Source organism: Callithrix jacchus, chromosome 2 (assembly GCF_049354715.1).
Source record: "Callithrix jacchus isolate 240 chromosome 2, calJac240_pri, whole genome shotgun sequence".
NCBI lineage: Eukaryota > Metazoa > Chordata > Mammalia > Primates > Cebidae > Callithrix > Callithrix jacchus.
Genome location: NC_133503.1, coordinates 81,585,321 through 81,601,920, shown reverse-complemented (window position 1 = coordinate 81,601,920; position 16,600 = coordinate 81,585,321). Strand labels below are relative to the sequence as shown.

At 40.7% G+C, this 16,600-nt stretch overlaps 1 protein-coding gene across 4 annotated transcripts in view; it reads left to right on the top strand.

The window, feature by feature from the left end:
- Nucleotides 1–16,600, top strand: part of MEGF10 (multiple EGF like domains 10) — a 170,759-nt gene that overhangs the window by 126,609 nt on the left and 27,550 nt on the right. For all 4 annotated transcript variants that reach the window (XM_008991595.4, XM_035290965.3, XM_054251993.2 and 1 more), the window contains exons 10-13: nt 2,066–2,240; nt 3,538–3,658; nt 4,472–4,635; nt 6,806–6,908. In XM_008991595.4, the coding sequence (XP_008989843.4) occupies nt 2,066–2,240; nt 3,538–3,658; nt 4,472–4,635; nt 6,806–6,908 (563 nt within the window). The remainder of the gene's footprint in view (nt 1–2,065; nt 2,241–3,537; nt 3,659–4,471; nt 4,636–6,805; nt 6,909–16,600) is intronic.

Sequence of the window (16,600 nt, the reverse complement as noted above, 5' to 3'; positions counted from 1 at the left end):
TTAAAAATGCCCTCGTTTAGACAATAAATTGTATAGTCACCATAGCTATATTAAACAGTCCAGATTTTGTTCCAAGCGTGGTGGGGAGCCTTTGCAGAGTTTTAAAAAAGAGAATGATATGAGTTATTCTTTAGGTGATAAGGCATGGGTGGATGCAGGCAGCATAGTTGGAAGGCTGTTCAGAAGGAGAGGAGGTAGATGGCATTGGCTGGAGCAGAATGAGGACAGTGAGGATGAGGGGATGATTCCGAATATATTTTGGAATTAGAATGGTTAAATTCTAGTGATGAGGCAGGAAGAGTTATCAAGAATAACTCCCAGGCCAGGCACAGTGACTCACGCTTATAATCCCAGCACTTTGGGAGGCCAAGCGGGCAGATCACTTGACGTCAGGAGTTTGAGACCAGCCTGGCCAAAATGGTGAAACTCCATCTCTACTAAAAAAATACAAAAATTAGCTGGGCATGGGGCACACACCTGTAATCCCAGCTAGTTGGGGGGCTGAGTCAGGAGAAACGACAGAGGTTGTAGTGAGCTGAGATTGCCCCACTTCACTCCAGCCTGGGTGACAGAGAGATTCCATCTCAAAAAAAAAAAAAAGGAAGGAAAGGAAGAAAGAAGAAAGAAAGAGAAAGAAAGAAGAAAGAAAGAGAAAGAAAGAAGAAAGGAAGAAAGAAAGAGAAAGAAAGAAGAATTCCTAGATAAACTAAGTGACTGGTGGTGCTATTTAGGGAAATTTGGACACTTGGAAGTAGATATTGAGGGGAAGAACAAGGGCTTTGTTTTTAACATGTTAAGTTTGAGATGCCATGGAGATGCCAGGTGATTGCTCAAGGATAAGTGATTGCCCAAGGATAACAGAAGATAGGCAGACTTGAATAGGTCTAAGGAGATCTAAGTAGATTTGAGACTCATGCCCTGGTCCTGTAAATCTAAACCTGTACCCAAGAAACCACCTCTTATATAGAACTGTACTTAGTTATTCTTCATGCCATGTTTTCTGAGTGTTTGGTGAATTTCTAGGCCTTTGCCTATGAACACTAAGGTGCAGCAGGGTTCTAAAAGTATTTTTAAATAAAATTCTGAAAATGAGCACCAAATCATTCGACCCACAGACATTTTCTGAACTAGGAGGAGGAGGAATATAGGCTATGAGATTACGGGGCATGGCTACTGAGACCCTCACTTGACAGACTAGGACATCAGGCCCAGGGAGGTTGTATGCTTTCCCTGAGGATACCCAGGTAGTGGGACAACTGGGATTGCATCCTCAGTCTTCATCCTTCTCAGGTGGTCATTCTTGCCAAGAGTTAAAAATCTATGAACAGTCCTCTGATGGGAGGTCATTTAGCAAATGTCTGGTATAACAGAGGTGTTTGTTGTTGGCCCTAGTTAAAGGGAGGGTTTTAGCTCTATCAGGTGAGGAAGACCATCTTTAAATAGTCTTCCAATTGTCAGCAGAGCTGGTTTGATTGTTAAGATTTTCTCGTGGTGAGAAGCACATGTGTTTTGAGCCAGCATGCCACAGAGGGCCCCATTGTGTCAGCTCACTTAGCATGCATTTCAGCACAGCTGATATGTCCATTTGCTATGGTGCAACAGCTGGTTGCCTGGCAGGTCAATGCTGCTGCTGTTTCAGGTGGAGACAGCTGCTTGCTACCAGGTATAGGCAACTGAGAGGAGAAACAGGCTGATGAGGCCACTGCTTTTGCTATTCCTGGGACATCATACTAGTTAACTGGTTTGGTATTGTCCGTTGGATGGAATTTTTTTTTTAGCTCTTCTCATAGAGTTGATCTCTTACAAAATTAGTGAGGTCAATTTAAGTGAATTAAAAAGAATTTCAGACAAAAGGATGTGGTTGTAATAGTCATACTGATAGAGATGATGCTGATTTCTATAGTACCCATCAGGTTTCAACTAATCAAGCTTGGGAATGAAGTTTAAATTATTGTGCGTGGGATTACCCACACATATAGTGATCATTGCTAAAGCAACATTTGCAAAGAAGTTGGCTGTCATGTTGATCCCAAAGCGACTTGTTTCTTTCATCCATGTCTCTCAGCTGTCACCCCATGTCTGGAGAGTGTGCCTGCAAGCCGGGCTGGTCAGGACTCTACTGTAATGAGACATGCTCTCCTGGATTCTACGGGGAAGCTTGCCAGCAGATCTGCAGCTGCCAAAATGGGGCAGACTGTGACAGTGTGACTGGAAAGTGTACCTGTGCCCCAGGATTCAAAGTGAGTGACTGGGGCTCTGGAGGAAGAAGAGGGGTGCAGTGTGAAGTATCTCACATCGTGATTTATATGACCTTTGGTGAAATACAGTGAATGTGCTAACGTCATCCACATCATTGAGAGAGAAAATGAGGAGAAAAATACTAATAGAGATATAAGGAATTACCTTAGTATGATGACTGGGAAAGCTGGTAAAACTATAAATGTGGCATGAATTTTTAATATAAATATATGTCAGAAAGTATAAAATACTATAATTATTCCTTACGTAATTTATTATATTGTGTTTTGTAGGTGACAAATAAGTTACTTTTCCAAGTAGATTACTGTTATTGTTGACAGCTTTTGTTTCTAATTTCATGAAATTTGAAGACACATCGAATTAGCATTTATAATGTATTCACATTCTGTAGTTAGCAGTACGTTAGTTTTTAGGGCCCTTTGAAAATCCAGACCCTATAAATATGCCAATATGCTAATAGAGCAGAATTTTTCTTACAGCTTCTAAGATTTCATAGTGATAGGCTAGGAATCTTTGCTTTAAAGGAGAATGTGTTGTTCTTGAGCTCTTCCCATTTTAAAGAGAACATTGAACTATGAAGAATGTTGATGATTATTCCAGAGCACATAATGTAGAACTGGTGGATCATAAAGTCACAGAGCTGCGAGGATCTTTATGGAGTTTTCTAACCTATGTCATAACCCTTTGGTTCAGCCCTTGAATTAGCTTTGTCTTAATAGTCCCTTCTGTTTTGAAAGGAGCTGACCTCCAGTCACCTTTGGTAGCCTAATTCTATGTTTAATGCTCCCTGTCGGATAAAGTGAATCATGTTGCTGGCTGAATGTGTTCTGTTGCTTTGCATTACCCACTAAAAATATTAAATATTATATAAGGATGTCTCAGAAGGGTTGAGATCAGATGTATGGTTCATATTGGTGTTTATTTATTGACCGTAATTTTACAGATACAGCTTATTTTTATATATCTACTTGTCTGAGCAAGGACGAAGGATTTTTATTGCTGTTTTGTTTTAGTTCTGCTATGAAGGCCAAACTAATGTAGGTGCAAGCTTTTTTGGATCCCATTTAATAATATATCCTAAACATAGACCAGCTAGTATTGTCCTTAAATTTCTAAAATTTGTATAGTGGTGACATTATAACAAATTTTAAAATATATAGTGTGTTAAAATTAGAGAGGAAGTATAATTAGCATTGCCAAGATATATTTTTGTTTATTTGTGTTGGCCTTATTTCAGCTGGCAAAATTGAATGCATTTTACTACTTGTGCCTGTCTAGGGAATTGACTGCTCCACCCCATGCCCTCTGGGAACCTACGGGATAAACTGTTCCTCTCGCTGTGGCTGTAAAAATGATGCAGTCTGCTCTCCTGTGGATGGGTCTTGTACTTGCAGGGCAGGTAAGAATGGGTAAATAAGTCTTTAATTTGATCCTGGTCATGTTACCTCCTAAAGACACACAAAAGAAAGAAACCTTAACCAGGGTTCTAGCTCCAGTTGCACCAAAATTCGGCGTCTGACTTCTGCAAGCCCCTCATCTACTGTGGCCTGGAATGCTTTTCTGAATCAAGGGAAGAGGCTCACATTAGATGATCCCTAAAGTCACTGCCAGCTCCAAAAGTCTGTGAGTCTGTGCACTTTTAGGAAGAGTAAACAAGCAGACATGTGTTCATGCTTCTAAACTGACTGGCTTGGAGTCATGACAAGAAACAAAGCCAAGCACCAATGTTATATGAGCACCAGAACATATTCATCCTCCAGGATCCAGGATACACACTGTAGCTGGTTAATGGGGTTCTGCCTTAAAGATGGTGGTGTGTTTTCAAGCAGAATCCTTCATCTCCCTTCCACCTAAATATTTTACTTTCCTGATCTGACCAAAACTCAGGATTCCACAGTGTGCATCACTGCCCATTAAAGGTGCTCTAACTCTATATCTCTTCCTCAATAGCCTACTAGTATTTCACAGTGTTGGCATCCTTAACAGATCACACAGCACACATGGCTGTTTGGGTCCTTAGGGGTGCCTTTTGTTCATTTCTGATGGAGGCCTAACTTGGCAGAACCAATGTTGTCTGCTGCTGTGGCTGGGGCTGGGAGGCATGGTTGTGCATTTCCAAGGTGTTTCTAAAGAGAAACGTGGCTTGGAAAGGCTCAGCAAGGCTCCCTGCTACCTTCGTTGGCTCACTTGCTCTGGCATTCTTGTCACACAGGATGGCACGGGGTGGACTGCTCCATCAGATGTCCCAGTGGCACATGGGGCTTTGGCTGTAACTTAACATGCCAGTGCCTCAACGGGGGAGCCTGCAACACCCTGGATGGGACCTGCACGTGTGCACCTGGATGGCGTGGGAAGAAATGTGAACTTCACTGCCAGGTATGCACGAATCAGTGCCCTGATGGAAAATGCCTAGGAGGAGTTGAGGCTGTAGAGTTGGCTTCTTTTTGCAGTTTTCCTGACTTAAAGTGGCTCAGTGTGAACCAGACTTTGGTAACTATTGGAAGAACTGAGGTGTTTGGATTCAAACTGGATGTAGGATTGGAAAAGGGATAGACATGGAAACTGGTTAGATAGGCTGTGTGAGAATTTCTTCCTTCTTTTCCTTCATCTTACTCAGTTTCCTCAACCCCCACCCTTTATTTTCTGTTTCTTAAACACCCATCTCTTGGTGGCAGCCAGTGAACAGCACTGGTCAAACACTCAATGTATGCCTGTCAACTCTCCAAATATTTTGTTTCCATTATCATGGAAATCCCCCTGCCTTTAGGGTGCAAAGTAGCAGGGAGTTGAAAGGAGAGGTGATTGATGTCACAGAAATGCTCATGGAAGTGTTGAAAGAAGGTTTGGAAACAGCATCTTTTAACGTAAGTATCTCTGGAACCATAAGAATCTCCTAACATGTCTCTATAGCTCACTCTATTCCCTTGGCCTACTTTGGAGATACATGTCATTAGAAATCTCATACTGCATCTGCTTCAGGCTCTCAGGGAGTGCAAATGGGAAGCGCATTCTGGAGTAAGCTGCTCATAGTTCTTTTCCATCACTCTTTCTTCCTATGGCAATTCTTTTCTCCTGAGCCATTAGGCATTCTCTCTGTGGTGTGTGTTCTCTGCCTCCAGGTCATCGTTTGATGGCAAGATAACAGGGTGACTCCCTGAACTGGGCCCCTCGAGAAGGGCCTTTCACAATGCTCTTCTCTCTCTGGGCTTCCTCCTCATTAAGTACAACCCAATTCCCAAAGTAGAGAGGATCCCACTCATGGATATTCCATGCCTTCAAACCCCTAGGACAGAGTTGTCAGCTTTGCTGCCTCTCATCAGACTAGTGAACAAATTAATCAGTACTTGGAGATGAGTTTGAGGTCACGTTTTACTCCCTATCTGATTGTAGACAAAGCAAAACCCCTGGCACTATCTCTTTTCATACCTTAGAGGAGTTAGTCAGTCAATGAAGGCTGAAGGTTTAGTGGTTCATATCATGGCAAAGCTAAATCCTGCGCAGCTCTATCAAACATTGGTGGGGCCTAAAAAATGATTTCTTTTTGTTATTTTAACAAGTTCTGGACAAATAATTATTCATCTCGCACCCACTACCTGTCTATGCTGGTGCCTATGTTCCTCCTCCATGGTAACTCTGCACCCTGTTTTTCTTAGTGCTTGGGTGGTGCTGGGGAGGCGTGTAGTGCCTCCCTCAATTTTCAGGATCTGGGGTGAAAGAGCTGAACTTTCCATCCTTTCCCCACAAGCAAAGTGATCATGTCCATGAAGAGTCTTGTCTCCATCAGACCATCCACACTGATTTGCATGTGAAAATATAAAAGATCTGGAAGAGGATGAGTGAGCAGGTGTGTCAATTCATACTTAGGATTGTGAGTCAGAATACTTTGTGTGGCTTAGACTTCTTCCTGAAAAGCAGGATAACAATTTGAAAAAAGTAACAAAAGATCTTCATTTTTCTTGAGAGTACCATGTATCTCATTGGCAACTTATGACAATTAACTTAATTCAATTAAAACTGTAACTTTTAAAAATTAGTTTATGATTAAAAATTTTTAAATTATAAAATTATAGTTTTAAAACTATAATTTTAGAGCATTTTTGTGGGGGTCAGGGTCATTTTTGTGTGGGTCATTCTCTCTTTTCACTAAAGAATCAAATACATTATAGGGGACACTGATCTGTTTTGTAAAAACCTTTAGGAACAAAAGAAAATATTTTTATGAGTTGTAGCTTATAGGATAAACTTCTTTTAAATACTTGGCATTTTTACATCTATTTGCATATATAGATATCAGGGTGTTGGCATGATTAGCTTCACCATTTATATATCTCAACCGTTGTGTCAGGGGGTTTGAGTAACTTTAAAACCCTGACTTCCTGGAGCCGATATTCTGGGGACTAAGAAGACATAGAAAGAGGTGATTAAGATGCGTCCCTCTAAGAAGTGTTTGGGACAGCAGGGTACTGTATGAGAAATGGCCTTTTCCTCTCCTGTTGTGGAATTTCCCAGGCCCTCATTGCTACCTTTGATGCTGTCTTCCATGCAGGATGGCACGTACGGGCTGAACTGTGCTGAGCGCTGCGACTGCAGCCACGCCGATGGCTGCCACCCTACCACAGGCCATTGCCGCTGCCTCCCCGGATGGTCAGGTGAGAGCCAAGCTCTGCTAATTGAAAGGTGAAACCCACCAACTTAACACCTAGTGCTGTTCTTTGTTATTTCACAGAAGCACACACAAGTCAACTTTTCAAAAAAAAAAAGAAAATTCGATAAAGTTTCCAGTAAACTGAAACCTTTAATCTACAATCCAGGGCTGATGTTTTGTTGATTTGTGCAGGGGCAGTTCTCTTGACCTTACACATAAGGTCCAACTGTCAAAATTCAGGCCAGCAAGATGGGGAAAATGTGAATTGTTCTGAAGAGTTCAGCAAGACCACTGTGGTGTATTTTGAGCACTGAGGAAAGAATGATTGAAATAAACCCTAAAAATAAGGGTCACCTTAGTGAGGAAAAAAAAATACTCATATTAATATGGCAAGTATGCATATGCATATTATTGTATGGTTAATATGCAAATATTAAAATGTTCATTGCTAGAAGTAAAAGTTTTAAAACTTTCTTTTTCTTATAATAATGTTTGGGTCACGACAAATTCATAATATGATTGAGTACAAATTCTCTAACCATAGGGTAGGAGTTTCTCCTTATTTATATGGCTTCATGGTTTCAACCAGGAAGTTTATCAAGCTAAAAATGGTCCTGGAAGAAGAAGTTTTTGTTCATGGTATACAGATTTGCTAAGATATTTAGTGCCATCTTCCAAATATCATGAGCAAAAACATTGTTCTTCTTCTAGGGTGACTTTACATTCCCACCAGTAATGTATGAGGGTTCCATTTTATTCATATCCTCACCAACACTTGTTATTATCTGACTTTTTGATTCTAGCCATCCTAGTCAGTGTTCGGTGGTATCTCATTGTGGTTTTGCTTTCCATTTCCATGATGGCTAATGAGCTACCCACAGACACAAGGCCTCCCTAACCCTGTAGTTCCATCTTGACTTGCAAAACCTGAGATAACTCTGACTTCACAATAGGAAATTCTGCCTTTTAGTGTTTCTGCTTGGCTCTTCATCCCCAAATGTGAAAACTGCATCACACTAGGGATTGAACCAGATTTTCTGACTTTACTAGGGTTCTTGAAGTTCTCAAATGGAACGATTGATACTAATTTCTCAATGACCACAATGAAGCAAAATAACATTTTTAACTTTCTGGCAGATTCAGAACTTTCCTAACAGAGGGAACCACATCATTTGTTTTGTACAACACTCCACCAAATCTACTTTTGTCTTATGAATGTAGAAAGGATGTGAGGTGTTCCCGAACACACCAGTCACTGCTCAAGTGTCCACCTGCTTTGATGATTTAGAACCAGCCTGTGAAAGGCACATTCTAGTGTACACGAGAAGAGCAAGAGATGTGAGTTGGCCTGAAGCCAGCCGGAAAATGTGTTAGTTGCATTCCACAGTCTGGGTCATGGGGTAAGACAAATTATGCCATCTGGCCTTAGACCTATCAAGCTCCTACAGGAATGCAGTGGCTTTTTCACACAATGTAATCTTGTAATCCTCTGTCCATCTGTGACTGGCCTGCTTCTCTAAAAGGGAAGACCACTGCTTCATGTTGCTCTATTGCTTGTTGCCCACCATCTCTGCCTCATGGCCTGTCAGTCATGATTGCTCCTAGGCCAGCTAAGTTGCCCCAGTGTCTCATTTATGGGTCTTCTGTGTGGGCTGTTGGTCTGTGAGCATCTGTCGGTATCTAAGCCTGCTATGAGGTCATCCCCCACACTTACAGAATGCATATTGTACACAAAAACATATGTAGAGGAAAAGAAAATTACTGAAATTCCAAAAAACACCTACAATTGGACCAAAAAACAATTGGCTTCATTTTTTAAAGGAAAGAGCAACTTCTGTATATTATTTACAAAGGATATCATTTCATTATCTGTACTGGACAGACTAATAAGTTTTTACCCATAAAATTATTTTGGTTTAGTACCTTGTAAGGACATTTCTGAATGTGAAGAAGGTTTTGCTTTTCATTTAGACACCAGGTTTAAGGCTGAAAAATGAACATAAGCCCAGGGAAGCAAGTAATTCTATTTCCTCTCATCCCTGTTGTTGAGATTGCTGTAGGTGAAATATTAAGTATCCCTGGACAGGGCAGCAGTATGTTGGGCAGGAGGTTTGTGTGTAGTGAGGCTTTTATGAATAAATCTGTGACATCTGACACAGAACCCAGGGCTCTTCCCCTGACGACCAAATCAGCAAGATGGCCTTAAGTCCTCTGTCAACTGTGGACATTGCGGTCAGGTAAATTTGGAGCCAGAGATAATGGTCAGGAGTGCCTTGTTCCTCTTTACAAAGGAATTGACATGACTAGATTGAGGAAGTCTCGCCCTAAGGTGAGACGCCAAAGAAGTTGGCCTGATATCTTATCATGTTCCCACATCCACCACTTCTTATAACTACAACCCACTGTATAGTATTTGACGGTCTAGTCTCTCAAAGGAACTGAGGCTTTTTTATTTCTGTTGTAATTGATAGTTCTTTTTCACCCAGTCATAAAATAAGTCCTCAAAATATACTGCTATGAAAAGTAACCAAAATAAAATTGGCATTTGACATTTTAGATCCTATTTCCAAAAGAAATATACCATTTTTTTCAAAAGAAAAGGCATGCACTTTTATTGTAGCATGTGATTATTTAAAACCTTAATTTGTTGTCATTTTTAGTCAATAGACTATTTTACCAATAAGAGGCAGTAGAAGAATGGGGAACAATGAAATACCATCCAGGATTTAGGCTGTGTTGTCCTACACCTCTGGGACACACACACGCACACACACACACCCCCCACTCACCCACACTGAAATTTCAGATGTCAATGAAATATGAGTGTGTGTGTGTGTGTGTGTGTATGTGTACTTATGTATGTATATTTCCAGAGTAGTGGAGTGATGTGCTTTATAAAGTATTTTCCCAAAATTACAGAAACGGGCTGAAGTTTATGTCTTCTTTTCTGCTGTGACTTCAGTCAGCCAGAACACCCATTTGCTGAGCATTACAGCTAATCAAGATTGCATTCCAGCTGACTGGGAACATGTGTGGTCTCCAGCCTCGTTCCCAGCCCTGGCTAAGATCACTATCACCTGGGAACTCTTTGCACATGCATATTCCCAGTCCCCACCTCACACCTACTAAATGAGAATTTGGAAAGTGGCTGAGGAGGAGGAAGAGTATGGAGCCTCTACCCATCCCTAAAGCACCTTTGACACAAATTTGGAAACAATTTGGAAATCCCTCAGGAGGTACTCCTTGGCACATGAAGTGCAAGCTGGATTTCTGCCCCAACTTAGTTCCGTGGCCAGGGGCTCTTGTATAGTGCACAACTTGCAAAACCTTACCTGGTGTCCCTGTCTGCCCTGATGGCCCAGGCAGGCAGTGGCAGTTACTGATCTGCATAGTGGCATCTGCTGTATCTTATTACTCTAGTTATTGAAGAGCTTCGGATCTGGGGTCCATTTCTTTGACGGAAACCACATAATCAGTGGAAAATGAGAAGAGGAGGTTTAAGGATGTGTTTATACCAGAAGGAAAAAGTTAAATGCTAAACAGATAAAGAGAATAGGACACTCAATCAAACTCTAGGGGTCTTGAGCAACAGATGAGACTAGCAAAGCATGGTGTAATTGTAAGGGGATGGGAAAGGAGAAAAAGAGGAGAGGTGGGGGCGCTCATCTGAGGCCAGCCAGGAAGGGTGGAATTGGAAGGAGGAGCCCTGTGGGCAAGTTGATGAGAAGAGCCCACTTCTCCACTCTTCCCAGCAAGAACTAGGCCTACAGTGGCCTCAGCCTCTCTCCACAAGGAAAGCTCTCCCTTCCATGTTTTTCCAAATACCAAGGTTGACCAGCTGAGTGAGTGAACTGCTCCTTCAGAGACTAATCTGTCCCAAAGTGATGTCTCATGCAGCTAAGGGATGCCCAAATTATTAAATAAGGGGAGACCTACCTTCCTTTGTCCAGTGACATATAAGTGCAAATTCTAGTTGGAGGTAATAACTTTAGTCAAACGAGTTTAATTAACATGCCTGCACCCAATCAGCCACAAGTACAAATGACTCACCATCTGACCCTTTTGGGTACTGAGGGGTGGAGAGTGTGTCTGCAGGTTTATAGGTATCTGTCTATCTATTTGGTCTTGAGGGAGGGGATCATATAAAAGCAGAAGGCTGGGCCCCTGTCGTGAGGGTGGAGGGAGGTGATCATCCCCCCCCGACCCCCCTGCCAAAAAAAGGCTATAGAAAAAGCCAGAACTCCAAGATCTGCCTAGCAATCCTTTCTGCTTGCTTCTATCTCAGTTCAAGGCAGGACATGGTCTCTGGTATTTTTTTTTTTTTTGTCTTGCAATTGCAAAGGCAAACATCTCTGATTTATATGACTTATCAGGACTTTTTTCAACTTGGTTGATCTATATAAAGCAGATTCTTTTTTATTGATCTTTAAAATCTGTAGTATCCAAATAGAGAGATTTGGTTTAACAGCCATTTGTTGAGTGTCTCCAGGTTCTCTGTAACCATAATGCTTGGGTGCTGGAACACGGAGATGAATGATGACAACTCCCATCCTGCAGAAGCTCACATTGCATCAGGACAGCCACTCTGTCGACAGAGATGGATATACCAGTGAATAACTTCTCTATACTACACCACACTACACTATGCCACTGCTTTGTCGGTCAAAGGATTAGAAAAGCAGAAGTGTTGTGACTAAATACTGTAGTTCCTCCGTCTTATAATTACTAAGTCCAATTATTATTAACAAGTATCTCGCTTTGTTCTAATATATGTTTAATAGCTTGTTGCCCAGGAACAAGACATTGAATCAAAATCATTTCCTTCATTCACTAACGCTCCAAATATTGGAATACTAGCATAAGAAATATAAGCAATTAAGTACGACAAGGATTTGGGGTTACATCTATGAGAGGGGAAAGAATGACACCCCAGATGATTTATTTACTGCATTCATGCAATCACAAATGCCCAGTGAATGCTGATTTCACATTGAGGCTGCTGGCATAATGCATCAGGCATTAATTGCACGAACATTTCTTTAGAGCTGCTTAGCTGAAGTTTATCACGATCATTCAGCCATTGCCTAGCAACTTGTGAAGGCTATCAAAGAGCTCTTTGTCCTCAGTCCTGGCAAAAACAGTCCCTTACAAATCTCCTTATCAGCATTAGAACATTTATCAGAAAAAAATGCTCCCGTTGAACCAGAGATGGCTGCAGATTTAAACCTACCTCCTTCTCATTTTCCCTCTTCTTCCCCATGTTTTAGGAAGTTATTTCCTGTAATATTAAAGTTTTCATCTGTTTTTTGCTAAAACTTCCAAAGGAATTTCCTTAAGATGTCACATAATTCTTTCATGGCCTAATAATCGGGGCTTACATTTAAAAACACAGACCTGAGCCCCCAAACATATATCTGCTCAAAAATAAACAAGGCAGACATCTCCACACCCTTAGCAGGGAAGGGTCACCATTTTTCGTGCACAAACTATGAATATCTTGGGCTTCCTGGTTTGAGTGAAGACTTATTTGGGGAAGCATAGAATGATGTGGTTGCTTCATCCATTGGAAAGTGGTCCTGAATATCACGTAGGAAAGAGGAACTATGCTTATCAATTTATTCAACAAATATTTATTTAATACCTCCCATGTACTAGGTGCTATGGTGTGCAAAAACAGGCAATGTCTCTCCATCAGGGAGCTGCCGAAATTAATTACCTTTGGTGGACTATTGGAGGGGAGTCTGCATGTGGATTTTCTTCTATAACTCTCCAGAATTCATCTTCCCTTGCGTCTCAGCTAACGTTGACTTAGTTTCATGCCTTGTCACTTTAATAATTTTTTTTTACTTGAGGAACCCCAAATGGGGTTTCCCCAGGTAAAAGAGCACCTGACAAGTTTTCTTTCTTCCCAGGCACAACATCTTCAGGCAATGTTCTGCCCTCTGATGAAGCACAAATTTAGTTATGCCCCTTCCTTCTTAAAATTGTTCATTTGGTCCCTGTTAACACCGGGGGGAGGTTTCCACTCCATAGCATGGCGCTCTTGGCTCAACTCAACGTGGCCACTGCTTGGCTGCCCAGATGCCTCACCTGCTCTCCTCAGCCCCTGAGTTTCAGCTGTACCCAACACTTGCAATTCCCGAAGGAAAGACACTTCTTCCGGCCTGTGAGTCTTGAGTCTTGCAGCCACTGTTCCTTTAGCCTACAGTCCTCTTCCCCCTTCATATGCTACCTCCTTTCCTGATCATGATCCCAGGCAGAGAAGGGTGTGCCTATTCTGTGGTCATTACCACCTTGGAGTTACTTTTTTTTTTTTTTTTTTTTTTGAGAAAGAGTCTTGCTCTGTTGCCAGGAGCCAGGCTGGGGTGCAGTAGCTTGACCTCTGCTCACTGCAACCTATACCTTCCCAGTTCAAGCAATTCTCCTGCCTCAGACTCCTGAGTAGCTGGGACTACAGGCACACACCACCACGCCCAGCTAATTTTTGTATTTTAGTAGAGACGGGGTTCACTATGTTGGCAGGGATGGTCTTGATCTCTTGACCTTGTGATCTGCCTGCTTTGGCCTCCCAAGGTGCTGAGATTACAGGTGTGAGCCACCAAGCCCGGCAAGAGTTACATTTCTAAGAAAACTTCTCACCAGCAAGCCAGTAGCTGGCCAGATCCCTTGAATGTTTGTTGAGTTGGGTTTCCTTTTGTACCTTTGACAAACAAGGAAACAAAAAGATGTCTTACAGGACTCAAGCAAAGTTGGAAAAAAAAAACCGAGCAGATAAACATAAATAATACACACGTACACACACACAGAGCCAGAAATTGTGGTTAAAGCAAAACTTACAACACTTCATCCTGGAGAATGTTTCATTGCAGGGAATCACTTCAGCAGTTACATATATAAGGTGCGACTTAGAGAAACACCTACCCAACACTCTCTTTGTGATACTTACTGCTTAAAATTCCACAATTAGAATATTTATTTCTTAGGCTCTTAGAATTTGTGCTCTCTTAAAATATCAATATTCTCCAGAGAAGGTACGACTCAGCAATAATAAATGTATCTTGTCTATTTCTGACTGTAAGATGAAGGGAAAAATAACCAGGAGGACACAGAGGACCAGAAGGAGAGAAGCAGAAGTAGGAAAAGAGGGTGCAGCAAGAGGAAGAAAGACAACTCCATACCTTCTCCTGGAATTGTCCCCTAGCTGAGACATACTTGATATTTATCTTCACATAGATTAGGCATCTCTGCAAAATGCTGACTCATTTTTTACCAATGATAGAGTAAAATAAAAGGGCTTGAATTTTAAGAGGGGATTTGTAATAGAATTTTTATAATTTATATTCAAATGATAGATTTTCTTGCAATCCTACAAGAAAAGTTATTTTCAAGTAAGCTTGGGTCTGTTGAAAGATGCTTATATGATTGGTTACAGAAGGTTTGATCAATTATCTATAGAATTTGCTATAGTTCTCTGGACATGAAATAATGGGTAAATCACTTGAAACAAGCTTATCTCTGCAGTGGATCTTCTTGATACAGGGTGAGCCTTGTTACTGATAAGAACATTACGGGGATATAGTTGATTATGACTGATGGCTAGGCTAATCAGCTGAACAAACCTCTTAAGGGACGAGGAATCAGTTATGAAAGAAAGGATCTCTTTATTCAGATTTGCCCATCTGGCCTGTAGTCATTTTTCTTAACATGCTCTGATTGAGAATGTGCTAAGCAATACATAAATCATGATAACCTATAATATAAAAAAGTAGCATATACTTTTGACCTTAAGTGTACTCCCTTCTATCTTAACTGAATTTATTAAGTGTAATTTGAAGTAGTGATCTGGCAAGTAGTTGAACTAAGTCATCATAAATGGCTAAATCTTCCCTCTTCCCCTAGTTCCCACCATAACAAAAAAAGCATAAAAAATCAGTACTAATTTTTCAGGATGATGATCAGTCAGATTAACCAGATAATTACTCAGCTTACACTTCTTCAAAATGTTCATTGGGATTTGCCTCGATGGCTCCACATCAAAATGCCCTGGGTTGGTTGTCTGAGTTTCTGTAATAAGCAGGTGTCCCCATCTTGGCCGTTGTTAAGCAGTAGTTTTGGCTCACAGTCAATGTCTAGGACCTGAATTTGAACTGAGAATGAAGTCTTCAGCAGGTTACCCTTGTTGGTACTTTCTTTTAAATTCACAAAACAAAATTTAGGGTTGCAGCCTCATTTTGAAGTGATTTACTGCTTAATATGCTTGATGCTTCTGCCCAGTGTAGGTGTGGATAAAAATTCCAGGTAGGATCTGTGGCTGATGTGTCACATTTTGGGAAGGCAGAGTTTGCAATTTCATCTCAGTTTTTCAAAAGAGATTTGAAAGAAAAAAAATGATAATATATTCATGATTGCAAGAAAAAAACCAACATCGTAGGCCCAAATTTCATACTTTATTCAATGGGAAACATTTAAACCCCAATTGGATTTATGAACAAGAGACCTGGTCTCCTTTCTTCAGCCCATGGCCCAGACTGAAATAAAAGTCTATTGTTGGTTCCAGCTAGACACAATGAGGTCTGCGTGCTTTCTTGCCTACTTAATGGCCTTTACCATGCCGGAGACTTTCAGAAGGAAAAAAAAAAAACAACCAGGAGCCATAAAAAGTGGAGAATTACTGTTCACCAGAAATGGCATACCAATTAGCAACATTCATGTTATAGTTTGGGATTGCTTCCATGTTAAGGTTGAGACTGTGGTGACTTTTTGCTTGATCATTTCAGAAGCCAAAATTATAACACAAGACATGACAGTCTCAGCATCGTGGTGCTGGGTGATCGTTAGTATTCTGGAATCCTGGAGGGTGTGCGTGCTTGCTCTTAATGTGTTTTCATTTGGTCTGAGGCTGGCAACTGCCAGTTCACTACTAATTATAACTTATTGCCTTTCAATGTGAAGAGGATTTCTTTGAGTTGTGAGAAATTCTGGCAAGAAAGAGGCCCTTATTGTATTTCCAATACTAATATACAGAGGAGACTTTTATTTATCGGAAATAAAATGTAGTTTTAGTTTTGCAACCTTGGCTTTCCTTTGTTTACTTTTGGCATTTGTTTATTAATTCTAGTTTCTCAGTGTTTAAAATGAGAGTTAAACACCTACATACAGTTTCATAATAATCCATAGCTACAAATAATGTTGGTTGTGATATTCTGCCAATATCTCTCCAAAGTAAAACTTGATTTTTCAGGAGGAATTTGGTGGCACATGTCAGCACATCTTTCTGTTCTGCACAATGCACCATCAAGTTATTTTAAGATGTTTATTTTTTTAATCTAGGGGAGGGTTTTCTTTATGTAAAACATTTTATGTAACTGCATTGCCTTATCCTTTTACAGTTTATTTCTCTGTGAAAACAAAGAATGGGAGGAGGAGGAAGTCACTTAGGGCTAAAAGATATTGTATTTTTGATAAATTTTACTTTCAATAGACAGAGCCCTTGGTCTTTCGCTTTGCTCCTTTACCCTGAAGAAGAAAAGTCAATATAACAAAGGTGTGTTATTCCTTCTTCATGACTCCATAGAAAATCATTCTGGGTATTATTTTAACATTATGATGATACTGTGTATTGATATTTATAAGATGATAACTCTCTACTCATTGCTGCTCTTGATCCTCAGGTTTAATACTGTGAACTTAGTCCTC